Source organism: Dipteris shenzhenensis, chromosome 18, assembly GCF_047967505.1.
Source record: "Dipteris shenzhenensis isolate YYH24624 ecotype China chromosome 18, Dip_SZ_1.0, whole genome shotgun sequence".
Lineage (NCBI taxonomy): Eukaryota > Viridiplantae > Streptophyta > Polypodiopsida > Gleicheniales > Dipteridaceae > Dipteris > Dipteris shenzhenensis.
In genome coordinates, this window is record NC_141613.1 from 47,994,595 (window position 1) to 48,018,291 (window position 23,697).

The 23,697-nt window shown below is 41.5% G+C and overlaps 1 protein-coding gene across 1 annotated transcript in view; it reads right to left on the minus strand.

Moving 5' to 3' along the window:
- Nucleotides 1-3,724: 3,724 nt before the first annotated feature.
- The window catches only part of LOC147891335 (uncharacterized), a 40,265-nt gene continuing 20,292 nt past the window's right edge, over nt 3,725-23,697 (minus strand). Inside the window, exon 4 of the mRNA XM_087389900.1 lies at nt 3,725-4,159. Within this exon, the coding sequence (XP_087246026.1) occupies nt 4,149-4,159 (11 nt within the window). The 3' untranslated portion in view covers nt 3,725-4,148. The remainder of the gene's footprint in view (nt 4,160-23,697) is intronic.

Below are 23,697 nucleotides of genomic sequence, written 5' to 3' on the forward strand. Positions count from 1 at the left end.
GATACTTGTCACGTTTAGACCTTTACGTGTCCAAAAATTTCTTACCCATCCTTCTAGAAACATAACGAGGGGGCGGGGGCCATGGATGTAACCCACTACTACATATGAACAGAGCCACTTGGTCATGTGGTTGAGGATACCATTGTGAAATTTTTCAGTAGGGAGCTTTCCTTTGAGAGCGCTTTCATATGCTCTAGAGTCGGTTCGCCTGCCTCAACTCTACTACTGCAGTGTTGATGGGTTCACTGAAGATATGCCTAGCTTTTGGGGTGAGCTGCTCCCACGCCGATTGTTTCGAGGCTTGGGGAGCCTTGAATAGGCTTCTTTCACCTCCTTGAAGCGCGCCAACATAGGTGCCTCGCGGCATGTCCTGTATTGGTCTCCTTATCGTCGACGTCTGTTGCATTATGTTTTGTCGGGTTGGTCCATTGGGTTTGACAAGTTGGCTTGGGCGTAGTGAAAGAGACAGCCTTGGCATTTTCTATTCTCCTAGATTCTTGGCAGAGTGAAGGAAAGTTGTCGAGGGAGATCCTAAGCTCTTTTATGAGTCTTCTCAGTGCCTAAGAGCCTTCATGCCTTTGCATGTCCCCTTCCTCCAAGTGGGGAGGTGAAGCCAGGTACGGGGAGTACAACATCCAGCGCGTCGTTCTTGCTTTGTACTATATCCTACGTGACAGAATCTAACTTCATGATAGTGACTTAGAGCCTCCAGGTCTCGAGGGATGTGGTGGTTGTCCTTAGCTGAAAGTGGTAAAACCCTATCTCCAACGCCACCACCGCCATCGCTAGAGGAACCCATCTTCTCTCTTGTCTCTTATAGGTAACCTCTTAAAAAGAACATTTCATTTTAGCTCAGTTGGTTAGAGTGGCCTATTAGCTCAATTGGTTAGAGCGTCATGCTAACATTTTTCCTTATCGGTGACATCCTTAAATGGATCCGTGATACGATATGTGAAATGAGCTTGAAGTTGGAGAAGATTTACGTAACACTAACTTGGATTTGGGAAAAGGCAATCTGTACACCAAAAGAAGGCTTTTAGTGTTGGAAAATGCTTTGGTACATATAAACCGACAAGCAATCAATGGTGGATTTGTGCATTTGAGCAGACATTTGGGGAAGTCATATTTGTAAACATTTAGTCATTTTTGTTTGACATTGTAGACATCGCAGTCAAATTTTGTGAGCAATAAGCTCATTTGCAGTGATAGCCTTAAGCCTGGGCAGTGCATATGTGCTAAATCACATTCCTTTCTTTGGGGAATTTGCAATGGCAATCGATGGTTTTCTTGGGACTCTATGTGGTCGTACATGGTGTGCCACTTGTTTGCAAAAAATCTTTAGGGTATTGTTGTAGGAACAGATGTGAGACATGTTTCTCAAAGTCACATTTATTTATTTGGGGATTTTGTATTGGCAAGCGATAGTTTTCTTGGGATCATGGATGCTATGTGGTCGTACATGGTGCGCCACCTTCTTTGGGGTATTATTGTAGGAAGCGATGTGAGACCTATTTCTCACACACATGTTGTTGCCACTGAACCCGCTACCATGGGTGGTGTTACATTGCTACCTCAAGATCATCTACCACTGCTGAGATGGGAGAGATGCACAAGCATGCTTTCATTTCCTTGTCCGTGAAGAGGTTTATTGTTCCCCATATTCGATCTTGTAGGAGGGCAATGGTTGCATGGGATCAGTTGGTTGCTCTTTATAAGATCAACAATGAGACAAGAGTTGTCTTTTTGCACAAGCAATTCGATGGTGTCAAAATGGACGCATAACATGTATGCATTTTGACGCATAACATGTATGCCTACTTGACCAAGATCAAGTATTATAGAGAGCAATATTGATGAGATTGTGTCAAATCCTCAAGTAGTTGCCGCTATATTGGGTGGCCTTTCTGATTCATATCAAGACATCGCTACACTGAGGTTATTGGCCATGGGTAGCCCCAATCACGATACCTTTAATTAATTTCACGGGTAGCCCCAACCACTCCACGTTGCTTTTGCAGGAGCAATAGAGCTGTGCAAACTAAGCTGCCTCCATGAATGCAAATCAAGCCAAGTAAACGCAAGGGGAGCAAGAATTTCAAAAATCCTAAGCATACTATTGGTACTTCATCTCCTTCTAGCTAGGGTGATGGCAAGAAAAGAATTTCAAAAATCCTAAGCATACTATTGGTACTTCATCTCCTTCTAGCTAGGGTGATGGCAAGAAGAAAAAGAGATGCAATTATTGTAGAAAACTTGGACATGACATTTAAGATTGCTTCAGAGAAGAAACCACAACAGCAAGGACTTGCAATATCATATGCTTCTACTGCAGGTGAGCACATCCATGAGACAACAAATATTGCTATTGATGATTGAAGATTTGTTGTACCATCCTTTAAGCATGATGCAACTTTATCTATGGCTAATTCTATGTCTGATTGATACTTTGATAATAGTGCTTCTACCTCTTGCAAGAAATTGTTTATGATCCTTGGATGATGCACCTATGGGGGCATAGTTACATGTGCCAATAATGCATCTTATCCAATGTGAGGCATTGATCAAGTGGATGCAATCACTCTTTCGGAAGTTTTATGGTTCCAAGTATGAAGGAATATCTTATTTCTATTTGAGCTATTGCTACAAATGGCTATCGAGTTATTTTTATGATTATCATTGTGCCATGTATGACTTCTGGTTGTACTCATTGGGAATACGTACCTGAGGGTTGTATAAGCTTGCCTCTTATAAGAGAGAGGCTTTTATTGAGGCAAATGTAGCAACTGATTCAAGTATTCCACCTCCAACACTAGTCCTATATAGGGTTAGTACACTTGGGACATTTATTCTAAGTTGGGCCTATAAGTTCATAAAAACAATGTTTTGTCTATATGCCATTGTGCATCTCTCATTCTTGTTATTTCTTGATTATGAAACCCCAAGTGTGACAATATGTCTAGATATTTATCATGTCATTTTTGTTATGACTAGCTTGCCAAGAGTAGAATATTTACAATAACACTTTTCTCTCCACAATTTAGCATAATATATAACACATATATACAAATAAATTCGTGCATGTCCATATCTTTTGGAATCCTAAACAAATCTTCCTAGTATAGAAGTGGAGCTAGTTCCTGATATGATTTTATCAAGTCAAAAAAATAAAATACAAGTAGAAAAGAAATTCATTAGAAGTATTTGCCACAATTACACAGCGGATAACTATAAATTCCACTTGTGCATTGAAATTGGAATTGAAATTCGCTGGAATTACCCCATAGATAGCTTGGCTCCATGATGTGATGTGTTATTGAAGCTCGGGCTCTATTATAAAAGCTGTGAGTTCCACAAACCTTAGATTGGGCTCTCTATTATAAAAGCTGTATTAGATTTATTATTGAAACTTCAGCTCTATTATAAAAGCTGTGAGTTCCACTTCACAAAAACCAAAATCCCTTAGGCAAATGCCCTAGAGAGGTTGGAGTTCCACAAGATTTCTTTAGGGATAATTAAGAGCTACTCAAAGCTAACGTTATCAGCTCCTCTACATAATACTTACATGTAGCCTCATGCTAGCAACCTTTCCTAAGAGTTGCTTTGCTTGATAAAAAGAGAAGGCACGTTAGTGGATATAGATCCCTTCCAAGAAACAACTTGTATAACCTCGTAAAGTTGATTGATCTAAACCTCACAGTCATGCAGAAGTTCAATTACATAATCCTGACAAGAAATAGGAAATATGCATTAGATGAACAGCTGTATTTACTGCTGAACACAGCACAAACATGTAGAGAACAAATGTGGTTTTTATTTTACAAGTAGCATGGCGTACTTGCAATGACATATCTCCTTTCATGAAAGCTGCACGTGTGAAAGATGAACAAAGACAAGCCATAACCAAGGCAAAAGCAATTACAAACTGTCATTTACTAGAACAAATATCAGTCTTGGACTTTTACTTGAATCCATCCAAAATTAACAAAAGCATCCCATTTGCCTGAATTTGTTTTTCTCTCTTGAAGCATAAGCTGTGCTACAAAAGAGCTTGTTCAAAATTGTATGTGACCGAGAAGTTTGGTCTGTTTCTCGGCCTGCCGACTGATATAATTTCCTTATGGCATACCATCACTCTTTTGTCATGTATCTTACACTTGACCTGCACAACAACAAGAAAAGTAAATAAAAGCAAAGCTATTTTCTGGTTCTCAAATGCAACTGCAACTAGAACATGTATATCAAACCAGGTCGCTAGTAAGAATCAGTACCCCACAAACCTAGTCCTCTTCCTACAAGTCCAAAACTATGGATACTGTAGGTCTGATTCTCCCTGTTGATTTCCCTCAAAATAATAACCATAAAAGAGCGAAAGGACTATTGAAAATACAACGAAAAAACTTGGACATAAGCCAAGAGGATGTTAGAATATTAGGGTCACCTCCCCACTTGTGAGCCACCCATATAAGGACATGAACGAGGATGACGTACAGTATAGGATGGGATAAAGGGGGTTTGTTTGGGGCTGCCAGTTTGGGGCTGCATGTAGCCCAGCCAAGAGCCCATGGGAAAGGGTCAAAGGGGGGGACAGGACAGCACATAACATAGGTATAGCAGGTATCAATGCAGGTGTGGCAGATACAGCAGGTACAGAAGGTACTGTAGCAGCAGGTACAGCATGTACAGAATGTCTGCAGCAGGCTGGTGCAGGGCCTGGCCTGCAGGGGGAGTGTCCAGCAGACAGGCACCTACAGGAGTGATGTATAAATAGGCAAAATACTGTCTGGTTGGCAGCCGGCTGGAAAAGTCACAGACAGAAGCGGCCGGCCGTCTGCCAGGTCGGCCAGTTGTGCTCTGAGCCCAAGAAGTTGAGCAGTTCTTGCAGGACAGCATACCTGAGGTGCTTTGGAGGGATCTTTGTCTAAGTGAACCCCAGAGAAGCACTTTGCAGGAGTGCAATACTTTTGAGAAGGTACTGAAGCCTACACAGAGGCACATAGCAGAAGAGTTGTCCACTTCAGCAATTGGAGCCAGATTTGGTACCTTTCCCCAGTGGTGGTTTACTAAAGATATTGATACACCTATTGGCAGTTTTTGTACATGGTTTCCACCATTATAAATATTATATTTTGGCTCTACATCCGAGCTCTCTTTTGGACCTGTGTTGCTCTCTTACTGTTTAGTAAGCGCACACAGTTGAGAGTTGTCTTTCTTGAAGTGTCTTGTATCTTGGGGTAATCTTCCACTACTACGAGGGAGTTGCCCTATAGCAAGCAACTACCTTATGTTTTCTACAGAGGAGCATTGACCAAGGAGTTTCTTTGCCAATCTATATCACTTCCTTGGGGCAACCAATTTGCAATAGGGAATTGACAAAGAAAGTTCAGAGGCAGCTAAGCTTTTCAACCAAGGCAGTTTTTTAATGAACCAAGAAGGTCCAATGATTTCAATAAAACATGGAGTGGGCAATTTGAATGGACCTAAGAATCGCCTTTGTGACTTGGAAGTCAAAGCTTACCAATGCCCCCACTCATGTCACCTGATTAATTGTCACCTGCATCTCTAATTCAGCTACGCTTCAAATAAATTCTACGATAGAAAAGATTGAAACTAGCATATACCTCTAACATATTGATGTCCCAAAAGGCAAATTTAATATCATTGAATGTTTTGTGACAAGAACACTAAGGGTTATTTGTAACTTACGAAACTGTGTACAACTGGTCCAGGTCGCATATCTTTCAGATTCATGAAACAGAATCAATGTTGCCAAACATCAAACAAAACATCGAGACACGCCCAAGAGGCAGAGGTAAACACGTTGCCACAGAAACCTTCGTGAGGTTTAGCTCAATCAACATTCAAAATTTCTTGCATGATTCCAAAGTCACCTTGCTTGCTTTACTATTGAACATAGATAAAAAATAAGCATGCATCAAAGCCATGATTTGTGACAACTTTGTTCATTAATGATGCTCCATTGAATGCATAAATGCATGTGTGTGTACACACATACATATATACCATACGTACATGCACACAAGCACATAGGCACATGCACATGCATACAAGCATACATATGTACCTGAGTGTGTATGTACATGTGCATGCCCATGTGCATGTGTGCTTGTATGTATGTAAGTATACATATGCGTGCATGTATGCACTCATGCGTGCATGCATGTGTGCGCATGTGCATAGATACACACACACTTTTTTTGTTGTGAAAATACACACACACTAATTTTTGTGGCAAGCAGTTCCCAAAAGAGGGAACGTGCCATTACAAACATCAGAAGATTTCAATTTAAGACAAGTAGATAGAGGAATCTATCTGATGAGCGCTGAGGCAATCATGAAAAGATTGCCTAAGTGACATTCAAAAATAGGAAAACTTAGAAAAGTGGAATCTCCAAAGACTCTATGATTTCTGTTATCTTCCATAGAGTTCAGAGGCCCCAATATCAAGTGGTTTGTAAAGGTACATAGTGGCAGTCCCCTCTTCTTGCCCCCCCCAACCCGTAGTTGCGCTAAACCCCCAGCCCAATCCCAAGGTTTAGTCTCAACTAGGGGGTACACTCATAACCATGGCCAATATGGAGCAACACGCTCCCTAACATCTCCTTCTCCTGCAACCTCACCTCCTGCCAACAAAATCCTATATTCTAGTTGTTGTCTCGACACTCTTGATGGTAATTATAGCAAGAATGCCGCAATAGAGGCAAAAGTGAACAATAAATTTATTGCAACAGCACTCAAGTGTAAAAAGAGTACAACTGAAGTGAAGTACAAGCCTATGAAGCCTAGACTCATGTTATAAGAGTTGACTTAGTTAAGAATGAACTAATGACTAGAAGTAACTACTTCTAGCCTACAAGGCCATACCATTAGCTAAACCTAACATAGCCCCCTCCATGGTACTCTGGAAACATCTCAGAGATACCTAGAACTCATGCCATGCTTGCACATGTTCATCCAAAAGGATATAGCAACCTATGGAAGTGGATGGTAGAATCATGTAACAATGTAATCAGTGGAAAGCTTGCGGAAAAGCTTCAAACTTGGGTTAACAAAAGCGCCTTGGTGAAGATATCTCCCAAATTGTCTTGTGTTTAACACAACTGAATATCCCCTGCTGATAGTCTCTCTTTGACAGAATGATAATGAACCTCAATGTGCTTAGTGTGTGCATGAAACACTGGATTACGCACAATGTAAAGCACTCTGACTATTAGTGTAGATAGTGGTGGGAGATGTCTGATATCTTCAATTTTACTTGCTATTTAATCATGTTCACTAAGGCATATCTTACATCTTTCATGTCTGTCTTTATGGAAATCTTCTGGCGATCCAAACATGGCAGAAAAAGTCTCAGGCTGCTTTTGATGCATCACATTTGTTCTCCCAAGATGCATGGTGAATTGAACATCATGGATATTCATGTGCATATTCTTGCCCACAGGGGAAAAATGTTGCTGCAATTTCTGCAAGGTGATCAGCCTTGGGCTCTTATGATTAGGACTCTAGTCACTCATATCAGTATTTCTGCGTTTGGTCATTGGCAACTCGATCACTGGGATTTCTTTTTTGACTGCACTCATGGCACTTTGTCTGGCTGCCCTTTTGTCTCCCGCTTGCTTCTTGACTGCAAGCATGTTCTTTCTCATATGGAATGGAATGGACGGCAATCTTTGCTTGGGAATTCTTTGAGAGCTGAAAGCATTCACTAGTCGAAAGTCTTTCAACCTCCCTTGGCTTTACAGGAACCTCGACATTCCTACTTTGTCTCGTTTAAAGGCATCACCTCAGTTGCTGATGTTATAGATGATGCTGGTACTGTGCTCCCCTTTTCTCTAGCAGCTACTACATATGGATTGGGCTCTCATTATCGTCCTTTTTGGCAACAACTTCTATGCTTTCGCCTTTTGTTTCGATTTTTCCTTTGGAACTCCAGGACCGGCTAGAAGATTGGACTTTGACTTCTCCAGGGTCCTCTTCTCGTCCTTTGAGGCTATCTCAGATTACTGTGCCTGCATTGTATAAATCCCTTTTGCCTTAACCTTGGGTTTCAGAGAGAGGTGATTCTGTTTGGCGAATGCATCGCCCAGCCAAGTGGTGGAGGAAAAGATTACAATAACTTTGGGTCTATAAAGTACTGCTTCGGCAATAGGTTTTCTTTTAGCGAGTTCTTTTGGGAGTGTTTCCATTTGGACAGCTATTAGCTCATCGACACATTGCTCCTGCACTTTGCCATAGATGTTCTGCTTCTTTGAAGATTGTGCCTTACTTGTTTTGGCATTTTTCGTGCTCTCGTGAATTTTTTGATCTGCTTCGACAGCGCTTGCGAGCGAGATTCCCATTTGTTCCATTTGGGAAGTTCTTCTAGCTATTTGGGTTTCATCCATCCAGACTGGAGTTTCATCTTTTCTTCGTTTGGGTTCACTACTGGGCACTATGGACTTTATGGACATATAGGAATTGTAAAGTCTTTGGTGATCCTATTTTCTCTCTGTTTGGCTTTTTTAGGCGTTCTCTGCAGCAATCTTTCTTTGATTGCTTGCAGACCCGCTGCATAGATCATGAGGACTTTTTGGCATATACTGAAATTTTCGGTTGATGTAATTGTAGCACCTTATTTTGAGGTTGCTACTCATATAATATAATCAATCAAAGATTTCACCAAAAAAAAAAAGTGTGTGTGTGTGTATGTGTACACACACATATATATATACACACTTTTTTTTGGGTGAAATCCATATTTGTTTATATTACAAGAAGGAGTTCCCAAAGAGAGAACTTGCTATTACAAAGTATCACAAGATTTTTAATATAAGACAAATAGATAGAGGAATCTATCTGATGAGTACTCAGGCAATCATTAAAAATTACCTTGGTGACATCCGGAAATAGGAAAACTTACGAAAAGTGGAATCTCCAAAGACGCACACACACACACGCACACACACATATATATGTGTATCTATGTGTATACGCACACACACACATATATGTAAGTATATGTGTGTGTATGTGTACATATTCACCCTCCTAAAACAAGTGTGTATATACATACACACCCATAAATATATATGTATATATACGTGTGTGTGTGTGTGTGTGTGTGTGTGTGTGTGTGTGTGGACCAAAAATGCAGCAGGTTATTTATTGGCTTTACAAAGATAGCAATGCGGCGTGCATTCTTTCTGGGGATATCTCTGATGAGTGGACTCTCCGTTGTTCGGTCTGCCAGGGATGCCCTCTCAGTGCTTTACTGTATGCCATTGCTACTTATCCTATGCTGCAATATATTGATCATCTTGTGGCTACAAGATCACTTCATGGCTTGGAATTGGATGCTAATCGCAGCATGGTTACTCAAGCATATGCTGATGATTCTTTCTTTACCCCGAAGAATACGCCCCATGATCTTGGTGCCTTAATGCAAGCCCTCTCTGTTTATGGCTTGGCAGCTGGTCTTCATATTAATTTTCAGAAGTCTAAGCTGCTCCCTTTGCATTCCAAAGACTGGCATAGTCTATTATGGCCCGGGGATATCATTCCACCCACTCAGTTTGTTTGTCATCTTGGTTACCCTTTGAGGTAGAAACTCACTCGTCGACAACAAACTGATTGGATTTTGGCTAAGCTTCGGAAAAAGCTTGAGTATTAGAAACTGGCAACCTGGCCTTTGTACGTTCGTCTTTGAATAGTGCAGTCCATCCTTGTGGCATATATTCAATTTTACTTGCCATTTGATCATGTTCACTAAGGCAGATCTTACATCTTTCATGTCTGTCTTTATGGAAATCTTCTGGAGATCCAAACATGGCAGAAAAAGTCTCAGGCTACTTTCGATGCATCACATTTGTTCTCCCAAGATGCATGGTGGATTGAACATCACGGATATTCATGTGCATATTCTTGTCCACAGGGGAAAAATGTTGTTGCAATTTCTACAAGGTGATCAGCCTTGGGCTCTTATGATTAGGACTCTAATCACTCATATTAGTATTTTTGCATTTGATCATTGGCAACTCGATCACTGGGATTTCTTTTTTGGCTACACTGATGGCACTTTGCCTAGCTGCCCTTTTGTCTCTCGCTTGCTTCTTGACTGGAAGCATGTTCTTTCTCATCTGGAATGGAATGGACGGCAATCTTTGCTTGGGAATTCTTTGAACTTTCGCCTTTTGTTCCGATTCCTCCTTTGGAACTCCAGGACCAGCTGGAAGATTGGACTTTGACTTCTCCAGGGTCCTCTTCTCGTCCTTTGAGGCTATCTCAGATTACTGTACCTACATTGTATAGAATCCTTTTGCCTCAACCTTGGGTTTCAGAGAGAGGTGATTCTGTTTGGTGAATGCATCGCCCAGCCAAGTGGTAGAGGAAAAGATTACAGCAACTTTGGGCCTATAAAGTACCGCTTTGACAATAGGTTTTCTTTTGGCGAGTTTTTTTGGGAGTGTTTCCATCTGGACAGCTATTAGCTCATCGACACATTACTCTTGCACTTTGCCACAGATGTTCTGCTTCTTCGGAGACTGTGCCTCACTTGTTTTGGCATTGTTCGTGCTCTCGTGAGTTTTTTTATCTGCTTCGACAGCGCCTGCGAGCGAAATTTCCATCTGTTCCGTTTAGGAAGTTCTTCTGGCTATTTGGGTTTCATCCATCCAGACCGGAGTTTCATCTTTTCTTCGTTTGGGTTCGCTACTGGGCACTATGGACTTTATGGACATATAGGAATTGTAAAGTCTTTGGTGATCCTACTTTCTCTCTGTTTGGCTTTTTTAGGTGTTCTCTGCAACAATCTTTCTTTGATTGCTTGCAGACCTGCTACATAGATCATGAGGTCTTTTTGGCATATACTGAAATTTTCAGTTGATGTAATTGTAGCACCTTATTTTGAGGTTGCTACTCATATAATATAATCAATCAAAGATGTCACAAAAAAAAAAGTGTGTATTCACCAAAAAACATGTGTGTGTGTGTGTGTGTGTGTGTGTGTGTGTATGCCTCTCAAACTTCAGCTTCTAGAGCTCGAATGTGGGACTCCATAAAGCAATATCCTTGGTCCACAAATGCTATACTTTGTGGTGATTTCAATAATTCTCCTCACTGGCAGGACAATACCACACATAAATCCCATATGCTACCCTCTTAAATTCAGCAATGGGAACATATGATTTCATCACTTCGTACTGCAGATTTATGGACAGCAACTCACCCTTCAGTTTTGGAATTTACATATCATCATAATGCTTTTACATAATATTGGGCCAGGCTTGATAGATGGTATCTTATTCATGCTCAGCAATATGATGATTATGCATGTCAAATATGGACTGACTATTCTCAACAACTATCTGATCACGGCCTTTCATTGCACAGGCTTATGCAGATGATTCTTTCTTCATGCCAAAGAATAGTCCTCTGGAGCTTCGCTTATTGATGGATACCCTTTCTGATTTTGGGTTGGCAGCTGGTCTAAAAATTAATTTTCTAAACTCTTGCCTCTCAAGCATTGCGATTGGCATGCTATCCTCTGGCCCGGCCAGATTATTCATCCGGAAAACATAGTAAGATATTTGGGTTATCCAATTCGCTGGAAAATCAGAAATAAGCAACAAATGTCTTGGGTATTTAACAAAATTCAGGACAAATTAGAATATTGGAAGATCTCCACTTGGCCTTTGCATGTTCGGCTTCGAATTGCCCAGTCCATTGTTTTAGCTTATGTCCAGTTTTACCTTCCTTTATTACATTGGTCATCTCGAGATCTCTCTTCTTTTATGTCTCAAGCCATTGAGATTTTTGAAAAACTAAGCTTCATAAAAAAGCTTTAAGGTTGCTCAAAATGGACCTGCTTTGCTCACCAAGAATGCATGGTGGTTTGAATATTCTAAACATCAAATTTCATGTGTTGGCAAGAAAGATCACTATGCTCAAGGCTTTTTTTCAGCAAGAGCAGCCATGGTCTATTATGTTGGCATTTTTGTGTGGCCAGATGCGCACAAATGCTTATGGGCATTGGCTAGTTGATCCATCGGAAGTAGTACTTGGCAAGTTTCAAGGTAAAATACCTAGTTGTCCATTTTCTACTGCCTTGATTCAGGATTGGAAGCAGGTGCTCCCTCGTATCAAATGGTCTCCCTATACTGCTTCTATAGCTTCATAGCTTCAAATGGAAAGCCTTCACTAGAGTGCTGTTTTTTACTCTCCTCTTGCTGTACAACAACCAATCAGAGCTTACAATCTCATGAAGTTGGGCATCCGGTTCATTGATGATGTGGTAGATACTCAGGGGCATATTCTCTCTTTTCTGGCAGCATGCCAACACTACAATCTTGGGATGCATCATAGACCCATATGGAAAGCTATTACACATCTCATACTCCCTTTGGTTCCGATCCCAACATTGGAAGTAAGAGACAGGCTTCAAGATTGGCATCTTCAGTCTTCAAGTCCAGGATTATCCTCTCAGCCTTTGCATCTATTGACTTCCATACAGGCTTATCGATTGATATTACCTCCTGCATGGATTGCTCATCATGCAAATTCTCTTTGGCATCTGAATAAGTCTTTAACTTGGTGGAAAGGAAAATTGAAATTGATATGGAAGTTGAAAATGCCATTAAAGCAGAGACTCTTTCTCTAGAGATGTATTGTTGGTATTTATTCATATTCCAGAGTCCTTCTCGACAAGATCTCCTATTTTTTATCTCTCAGATTTCCTGCATATAGGTTCTCGAGGTTTTTCTGGATGTTTGGCAGATTATCTGTCACAGTATTCTCTTTTCTTTCATTGGACCAGATATTGGGCCTTATGGACCCTCTGGCTACAGCGAAATCATGCATTTCTGAATTCACCCCTTCAGCACCCTTATGAGTTCTTCCAGGCCTCATTGCGGCAGTCCTTATATGATGCCTTGCATGAGGAAGATTTGGATGTTTCTTGCATTCAGCTTTTCTTTTACTGTTTCTTATGGATAGGGCATTGGCTCTTTTCTCGAGCACTGCCATGTTGTAAAATGGATGTTTCATAATACAATGTTCTTAGTTTCACCAAAAAAAAAAAAAAGTGTGTGTGTGAATCTCTATCGGGCACTCTCGACTTTATGGACAGACAGGAATTGTAAAGTCTTTGGTGATCCTATATTTTCCTTGTTTGGCTTTTTTTAGCGTTCTCTGCAGCAATCCTTCTTTGATTGCTTGCAGACGCGTTGCATAGATCATGATGTACATCTAGCATACACTGAGTTTTTCAACTGATGTAATTTCGGCTGCCTCGTTTTGAGGTTGCTACTCTTGTAATATAATCAATCAAAAGTTTTCACTTTTTTTTAAAAAAAGTGTGTAAACCTCTATATAATATCTGTGAGATACATAATACCAGCATTTTAGAGATAAGCTATGAATGTTCATTTTTCTTAATAAAAGGTTCTTTTACCAAAAGTCTGGAGCAGCTATAATATACTTTCTTTTCATATTCTTTAAGCATATGAGTAGTAATTGTCTCACTTTCAGACAGCTTTAAAATAGGTGAGAAACATATACCTAGATGAATCCATGAACATTCCCAAACTCATCCTCTAAAAACACAACATAGTGCAGTTTCAATCTCACGATAGTCACTCATAAGATTGAAAACCATAAACTCCATCACGCATAGCAGGGACTAGCTACTATGACATCCCCGCTGACGTCATCAATGCCCAACAATGGGGGTAGACCATCGTATAAAAATATGCTCTCACACATACAAATCCACACACCCACACACACTTAAGCATCCTTTTATACAAAGTCTTCAACTAAGTTTCTGTCGGCACTCCGTAGGTGAAGGGAAGAGCAAACTCAGCCATGACGAAGGCTAGAACTAAAGGAGAAGGCTAATAAAAAAGTAGTCCAAAATCTCTTCATTTAAGCTACAATTGCTTGTGAAGTCTAAACAATTTCATTTTAGTCTGTCCCAAACGAGCATCTAAATCTAGCTGATAGGGCAAGTACCAATTAAGATAGAAAGAATTATCACTATACCAGAAGGCCGCAACTTGGACGAAAACTTCACAAAATGAAATTTGCATGTCCACTAATACGGCAGAAGCATATATCTAGATGAATCCAGGAACGTTCCAAACTCATCCTCTAAAAACACAACATAGTGCAGTTTCAATCTCACGATAGTCACTCATGAGATTGAGAACCATAAACTCCATCACGCATAGTAGGGACTAGCTACTATGACATCCCCACTGACGTCATCAGCGCCCAACAATGGGTGTAGACCATCGTATAAAAATATGCTCTCACACATACAAATCCACACACCCACACATACTTGAGCATCCTTTTATACAAAGTCTTCGTACTGAGTTTCTGTCGGCACTCCGGAGGTGAAGGGAAGGGGAAACTCAGCCATGACAAAGGCTAGCACTAAAGGAGAAGGCTAATCAAAAAGTAGTCCAAAATCTCTTCATTCAAGCTACAACTGCTTGTTAAGTCTAAACGATTTCACTTTAGTCTCTCCCAAACGGGCATCTAAATCTAGCTGATAGTGCAACGCACCAATTAAGATAGAAAGAATTATCACTATACCAACAGGCCGCAACTTGGACGAAAACTTCACAAAATGAAATTTGCATGTCCGCTAATATAGCAGAAGATATACCTAGATGAATCCAGGAACATTCCCAAACTCATCCTCTAAAAACACAACATAGTGCAGTTTCAATCTCATGATAGTCACTCATAAGATTGAAAACCATAAACTCCATCACGCATAGCAGGGACTAGCTACTATGACATCCCCAGGTGAGAAACATCCTTCTTGTGTGAGTGAGGCTTCTATCAAATATGACGTGTTTGTGTATGTAGACATACATACACACACACACTCTTTCTTTTTTTTGGGGGGGAGGGGGGGGGTAATAAGAACCTTTCATTAAGAAAAATGCAAATTCTACGAGAAGACTGTACGAAACTATATTTATATGTATGCACAACACATACCCCACACCCCCAAAAACACTAAGAAAAATGCAAATTTTGTGAGAAGACTATACGAAACTATATTTGTATGTATGCACAACACATACCCCACACCCCCAAAACACACATACACATGAACATGTCATATTCATTAGAACCCTCATTCACACACAAAGGATGTTTTACGCCTGTTTTAAAGCAAAAGAGAGATCTTCCAAACCGTACAAAAATATATTTATCTATATGCACACATGACCCCCCTCACCCTTGTCATCAATTGGTATTATCCCAAGAAATAAAAAGGAGTGTTTATCAGATTGACTACGTTCAAATAAAGTTGCCTTTGCATAAGTTTTAGTGTTTTTTACTTTTGCTTTGCATTGGTAAAAGAGAACTGTGGGGACGCCCACAAGGGAGTAGGATTAATCCAAGAACTAGGAATGCATGCATTTCACTAACATTTAATGAGTTAAAGTGTTGGACTTTGTGTAGCTAAAAGGCTCAACAAGCTGGAGTAATTGATTTAGAAGAATGTCTTGATGTGAACCTTATAGCAGCCATAGAAGTAAATGATCCATGGTATGGAGGCATCTACAAGTTTTTGCCTATCTTTTCTTTTCCACCTGACAATACCAGTTATGAGAGGAAGATCTGCAAAGATAGTAGGCACTATACCCTCTTTGATGGGGAACCCAATTGAATTGAAACGAAGGGGCCCATTCTAGGGGGTCATCCCATCCAATGGCAAAAAATAGGTCCCACAAGGCAAAAAGCACCCGGGAGATTCGGTTGAGCCAGAGGATGCCCTACTCTTGCCTGAGATTGCCCATAGGTTTTTGCCAAGATGGCCATGGAATGTGCATTGGGTTTTGATGCCTTTGCCAACCGTGGTAAGGCTGCTTGAGTATTCCATTTGATTGATCTCTCGGGTGTTGTGCAAAGTCGAGGTTTTGCTGTATTTTGATGTCACTGAATATAATTAAAGAAATACCGCAAGGGGCACCAACAATTTCGGGCCCAATCTGTTGTCTGGTGCAGACCAGGGGCATTCTAGCTCTTGGATTGTGTGTTGGAAGCTTATTTGTTTGCTGCCTTGAATTTTCTAATTGGCTGTAATTAAACGATTTGCTCATTATTTCAGATTTACCGCCCTTTGGAGAACCCGAAGGCTATAGCAATAAAGACCTTTGGGGGGTCCAGCCCTTCTTTTTGGGCCTTAGTGTTGCACGTGGTGCTTCTCTCTTCTCTTTCCCCGCACTATGTCGCGAAAATCTATGGGATAAGTGACTGTATATTCAGCTTTGAGTTTTCAGTTTGCATTTGATTAATTCTATCGCGAAGATTTATTGTTGGCTTCAGTGGTATGAGAGCACAGATCATCACTCTCTTCCTAGAGGGTGACGATCCCAGAAACAAATTGCTGGCAGCGCATGATGAACGACTTATCTAGTTTCAAACCCCAGGAAATAGGTTGCTGTTCTGGCAGTCTTTCCGAGGGAGATACCGGATGAAATTTACAATCAGTTCCTTTGGTCTGCACAGTCAGCCTGGAGAAGAAGCAGCCAACTTTGACAAATCGTCACAAAGCCACGTGCAGATCTCCTGTGCAGCAGCGGACAGCAGTGGATGCTTCTCTTTCTCCTAACAGAGTAATGGGGTGATACGCCATCAACTCTAACAGAGTGACCAGTCACACGATTTTTTATAAAAAGGACTGATTTCTGTTCGAGGCTAACCAGTAATCCTGACAGATCATACAAGTTCACATTCATCTATTATGGCTGATTCCCAAGATCGTGGCAGTTGGAATAGTAGGCGATCCAGTTCGCCTAGCAAAGAAAAGATTTGAGGAGCGTGATGATCTCTATATTGCTGACTGGAAAACCATATTGGCGTCTTAAAGCTAGTGTCTTGTTCTCCTAAGTTAAAGCAGAATACACACAGGTAGATTCTAACCAAGTTGGTCCTGAATGCTTCTTTGATGGGACAAGAATATGGGACACCTTCTACTACCCAGCAACAGCCCAACCATAGCATTCACAGCCTAGTCTCTGTTAGAAATCAGCAAAAGATAGGCGAGCCAACAAGAGGGCCCCAAAAACAAATAGTCCCACTTGTAGGAGCCCCAGAACAACAAAACAGCCATAAATCAGCTCGCCTCAGCTCTAGCACACCCTAGGACAACCTGCACAGCACAAGAGCAAATCGCCCTACTTTTTGGCATGCAAAACAGCTCACAGATCTCCAGAAGCAGAATCGCCCTGACCAGAACTACCCTGGATCAGCTTGTGGGCAGTGAAATTCAGCTCGCCTCTCTTCCTAGCAGCATGTTGCTCACACGAATTGGGCAATTCAGCCTTCTTGATGCAACTGACCTGTCTTGGCCTGAGTGCACCTGAATGTGGTTGAATCTGGCCGCTGGACACAATTGGCAGATTTTAATCCCAAAATAATAAATGGGTTTCTACCACTACCAGAAAACTACCCCAAGGCACAATTAATACACCACCAAGTGCACAATTTGCTTGAGGTCTCTAGGAATTCATTCCCTGAGCCTCATACACGTACCAAGACTCCCAAAATTCCAGTGCCACCAAGGTCCAAGGTATTCACATGTAAATTCAATTACATTAGAATTCACAAATAAAATCACGTCCTCGTGACATAACCCCTCTTAACACAAGGCAAACGTCCTCGATTGCCATCCACTGATGAAGTACATGTACATGAAGAAAAGAATTGATCAGATTCACATATGTCCACTTGCACCTCAAAACCAAAATTGCATATATGATCTATAGAGCCATGGATAACAAATTATACATCAATGCAAAAAACATAAAAGTGACTAGTACACTAGTCATAGAAGTCCCACGGTAGATATATTGTCAGCTCAGTACCTCGGGTGAAACATATACTGTCACCAAGCAACTTCTACACATCTTGGCCTATCCGCGAAAAGGAGGCGGAGGTACTACCCCCTCTTGAGTATCAAGCAATACTATGGACCTGCACCGTGCTGAACCTGAAGGAGCCTTGACCAAGGTCGGCTCAAGCTGAAAAGTGTCATCCTGCTTCAACATGTATCCACTTGCTTGGTAATACTTCTTTTTGTTTTCAATAGTATGCTTATTAAAAATGAAATGTTTTCCTACTGTTCAATTACGGTCAATGGGGACTAGGTCTAGCATTTGAGGGTGGACCCCTTGCTTGGGGTTATGGGCATTAGTGACCCACAAGAGTGATGGCCTCTCTTTGAGAGGGACATTTGGAAACCACCTGAGTACCCAAACATGGGACCAATCAAATGCACAGATTGCATACTGACCTAGGAACCATTCAAGAGAATGTTCCTTGAGCTTTGGGTGTGGGCCTGGCAGCATGCCAAGAGGAATGGAGATACAAGATAAGACGACAAAAAAATGAGCTCAGTATGGCTCAATTATGACCTTAGAGTACGTCAGTAAATAGTCCAAGCTGTTAGGAACCCATGGGTGCGATCAGAATTGAATTCTAACAACTTTCAAATTTTAAGGTTTTTGGGAGGGACACGTGGCAAACTGCCACATGGAATCTGAGCTGACAGGTCAGTCCACCTGTCCGTGGCAGCATGCATGGTAGGTGGCAGGGCATGCAGGCCAAGTGTCTGGCCCCAGATGTGGTAGATTTGGGACAAGTTGTGGGCTGTCCTCTTTGGGACTGCAGCCCACCAAAAATCTGGGACAAGTGTCCACCTTCCACTTTGGCCCGAGGGGGAGGGGGGGGACTGAGCCTATAAAAGAAGGCCTCTCCCCTTCATTCCCTACATGAAAATTCGTCACTTTTCTTCTCCCTTCTTCTGGTTGATGCAACAGAACCTCTCCAGCTCCTTGGTGCAACCAGCTTCTCCCCAGGCCATTCTCTCACCTCAGCAGCACTTTCTCTCTCTACAATAGCACACTCTCTACAGTTCCAACCCCTCCTCTCCAAAAATCTGCCCCCTCTTAACTCTTCTGGAACAGTGACAGTATCCTCTCTCCTTCTCCTAGCCTCGAGCAGCCATAGCCCCTTTCTCTCTCCTGCTGCAGTCTTTCTCTATCTACTACAGAATTTCTCTCTACTGTTCCAGCCCCTTCCCCTTGCAGAAACATGCCTTTCTCTGCACCTCTGAAACAGCAGCAGCTCCTCTCTTATCCCCTCCCTTGGGATCAGCATTGGCACTCTATCTCTACAGCTATCACTCCATAAAGGCTTTCTCTCTCTAGCCTACAAGCTGTTTTTCTAAGCTGTTCTCATTCCAGCCCCATTTCCACTCTCTCCTCACCCAAGGGAGCTTCAGAGGCATCAAGGACTTCATCTACAAAAGGATCAAATCACGAAGGGAGTCTGTATTGTCAAGTTTATCTCATTTATAGCACTATTTCATGTTGTTTCTACTATCTTTCTAGAAACTAGTGCTTGCCTCTAATGTTGGATATAAGTGGTGATTGTTGCAGATTTCTTCCTTGTGAATTGGGCAAACCTGAGCTTGGAGTCTTCTTTTCTGTTGTCTACCTTGTACATATGCTCTTGAGTCTTGTATCTAGGTCCTATGCTTTCACTGAGTTCATCAATTTGGAAGGAGCATTGCACCTTAGTCTTGTATCTCCATTTTCAAGAATAAAGTGAGCTTGGATAAGGGAGGGGGCCGTCTTGGCCCCTCAATCATATTGCAATTTCCGATGATGTCACTTTGTGTTTAAGCTGTATAAGTCTTAATTCCAGCTTAATTGCAATCTCGTAAGTTCAAGTATATGTGTTTGACAACTCGCAATCATTTCATTCAAACGTCTCTGCAAAATCTGTTGTCTGAATTGATAGAAAGCACCAAGTAGTTTACATTGGTATCAGAGCTTAGACAGTGGTCTTGTACTTTGTGCTTTCTCTTGTTAAGTCTCTCCTTCATTGAGTCATCTTGTCATCATGGCAGCAATGGACCTGACCCTCCTCCTAACCTGCATGAGTTGAGTGCTCTCTTGTCAAACATTGCTCAACAGGTTCAAGTGTTAGAAAGCAACCAAGCAGAAACTCATGACACAGGATCCCAATCCCAAGGAAGAGGCCGTGCGAACAACACCAACTCCAACAAGGAGGGAAGATCATTCTCTTCTTTCCCTCCTCGAGGTAGACGGCATCATCGGAGTCCATCTCCTTCGAGACATCCACGGAGACGAAGGTATGCAAAGCATAAGGTACCTCTTGAAGACAAGCTCTTCAAGTTTACCAAGTACAAGGAAGAGGACAAGCCCGAGGTCTTGCTGGCTTGGATCCGAGACCTCGAGTCTTTTTCAACCATAGCTTTAAAAGCTTTGAAATGCCCAAATACTTCACTTTTCTTTTTTATAAAATACACCCAAACTTTTCTGTTGTAGTCATCAATAAAAGTAACAAAATAATGACAGCCTCCAATAGATACAGCTTTAGTAGTCCACACATCAGAGTGGATTAATTCCAATGACCTCTTACTCTCTTGAACATGTGTAGGAAATGATTTCCTTGTCTGTTTTTCAAATTGATAAGCTTCACATACCTTATGCATTTCTGTAACCTTGAACTTAGGCAATCTTGCAATAATATTTTTTTAAGTCGCTGTACATTAATGACCAATGAGTTTATCCCGATTTCAATATCCGAAACTACACCGGTCCCATGTGCAAACATTGCTGCACTCAATTCAGGCATGTCCGCATCCAACGTAAACATCATGCCCTTCTTCTTCCATTTTGCTATCAAGCGACCTTTATTTTTCATATCCTCAACAAAGCATCCATGAGAATTAAATCTGACCTGCAAGCCCTGCTCAACCATTTGACCAACAGAAACCTGATTCTTAGTGATATTCGGAACATGAAATACATCAGACAGGTATTTCTTTTTTCCATCCTACATAGACAAAAGAATTTTACCAATCTGCACAATAGGATATGCAGTATCATCATCCACAAATCCTGGTCTTTCCATTTTCCTTGCATCCTGCATCCATTCTGCATGACTTGTCATGTGGTTTGATGCACCTGAGTCAATATACCACACATCATTGCTTTCTTCTGCACTTATCACAAAATTAGTCATATGCTGCACCATAAACAGATGCTCATTTCTGTCATCACCCTGTCTACTCGAGGAAACATAATTGCTTTGCTGCAATTTTTCAGTCATGATTCTGCTTTTTATAGCAGTCTTTAACCATATGACCCATTTTACCACAGTAGTAGCATTCAACATTGTTATTTGCATTTTGGTCTCTTTGCCATCCACCACGACCTCTTTGGCTCCCCCTGCCTCTAAAGTTACCACGTCCTCCTCCATAGGACTGATTTTCTTGAATTTGCTACATATTCTGATTTCTGCCACGGCCTCCAAATCGGCCTGCTCTACCTCTGCCTCTGCCTCTGCCTCTGTCTCTGCCAACATTTGAGTAAAAGACAGCTTCTTTTAAAGTTTCTCCTGAAGAAGATACACCACCATTTCTTTACTCTTCAAAAATTAGAAGAGCAATCAACTCCTCAAAATCAAAAAAATTCTCACGGACGGAAATGGATGTCCGGAATTGTGCATAATCCAAAAATTCTCACGGACGGCAATGGATGTCTGGAATTGTGCATAATCCTTTCTTAGACCATTCGAGATTACAGAAACTAAATCATCATCTTCCACTGGCGACCCAATAGAAGCAAGTGCATCTGCAATCTTCTTCACCTTCATGTGATAGTCATTTATGCTCATATTTTCTCTGCACATTATGTAACTCCTGCTTGAGCTACATTTTCCTGACTTGCGTATTTGTGCTGTACATTTTTGTCAAAGTATCCCACGCCTCCTTCGGCATGCTTGCATCCTGAATATGCACAATCATAGAATCTGAAATACTGATAAACAGCCAGTACATAACTTTTCTGACTCTCTCATGCCAACCTTTAAATACCTGCAACTCCTGTTGATTGAAAACATTAGGTATAACTGGTTCTTGTTCAGCTCCAGTAATGAACTCCCAATAGCCTTTTCCCTTAAGAAAATTCGTCATTCTAAACTTCCATGCTTTGAAGTTATTCTTGTCAAGCTTTTCAGTGACAATCTGTGAAAGAGCATCAGACGCCATTACAGAACACAGCAAAATATTCTGTCACTGCAAAAAAACACAACTTCTGTCTCACAAGGGCAAATCTGCAAAACTGAGAAAAGTGGCATTTGACCACATAGTCACTTCTTAGTGACGATTAGGCATCAACAGCAATAAGAATGATTCTGTCACTCCCGATATCTTTGCGCACAGACATACGATGTAATTTCTACGATAACTTTTCACCGACCTGCAGAACAATGATCGCACAGCAAAAACATGGCACTTTTCTAAGTACCTGTGAAAAACTTCCGCCACCAAAACGGACCCCGAAATAGCCTCAAATCAAAAAAATAATTTCACCAAGCTGTCAGGCCCACACCCAAAGCTCGGGGTGTTACGCTCAAGTTGAGGCAACATGACCTCGGCAGGGTTAGTCGACATTTTTCTTTGTAAAGGATCAATGTTTGTATTATATTTATTTGGGCTTCATGTAAATGGTCAAAGGGATTAATGTCAAGGTCCTTGATGAGGGTGACAGAGCACTGACTAGATGGGTCTAAGGCTATGGGTCTTAAATGCATTAAGTGGGAAATGTGCCTAGGGGCAAGTGAATAAATTGATATCCCAAGAGGGGTAGTAAATATGCATTTAAGAGGTATCCTAGAATGAAGACATGTGGCATACTAGATCCATCTAGGGAATTGGGGCTTAGTGGAATATGTAAGCTAGAGCTTATTGAGATATCGAGCTCCACTCGTGATATGCCAGGGTGACCGTTGTGTATTTATGTCACCGACTTGTTAAGTGCAGATGCAGTTGGTACACCGCCCATGAATACTACTTGGATGACAGCTATCTTTATGTACTTTAGTTAGTGGCTCAGCTAGTATGCCACCTTAGCTAGCTGAGTTTGGTTTGAGACCAGAGTTCTTTTGGCTTTCACAACTAAGGAGAGGAAAATTGTTTTCAGCCTCCACCTTTGTGTATATTCTCCCATTGTGTATGTGAGAAAGCCGCAAGTAAGACTCATTCCTTCTCTCTCACTCTGTTCACATGGTATCAGAGCTTGGTTCGTGGTAAGGAGCTTAAGAAAGCAAACCAAGTTCGCAGTGTCCTAGTAAGCGGATCAGTGTTGCTTTTCTTTTTCTTCGAGTTTGGGAGCAAATCTTTGCAGGTAGCACAACTGGAAAGTGTAAGAGTGTACTGTCTCAGATTGGGACGTCCTTCGCGGTGTGGCGAGAGGACAATACATGTTATGGATGAGGGCGAAGCCATGCCAAGAGTAATGGAGATACAAGATAAGACGACAAACAAATGGGCTCAGTAAGGCTTAATTATGACCTTAGAGTATGTCAGTAGATAGTCCAAGCTGTTAGGAACCCGTGGGTGCGATCTGAATTCAATTTTGACAACTTTAAAATTTTAGGGCTTTCGGGAGTGACACGTGGCAAACTGCCACATGGAATCTGAGCAGGTCAGTCCACCTGTCCCACACATGTGGCAGCATGCATGGCAAGTGGTAGGGCATGCAGGCCAAGTGTCTGGCCCTAAATTTGGCAGATTTGGGACAGGTTGTAGACTGTCCTCTTTGAGACTGCAGCCCACCAAAAAATCTGAGACAAGTGTCCACC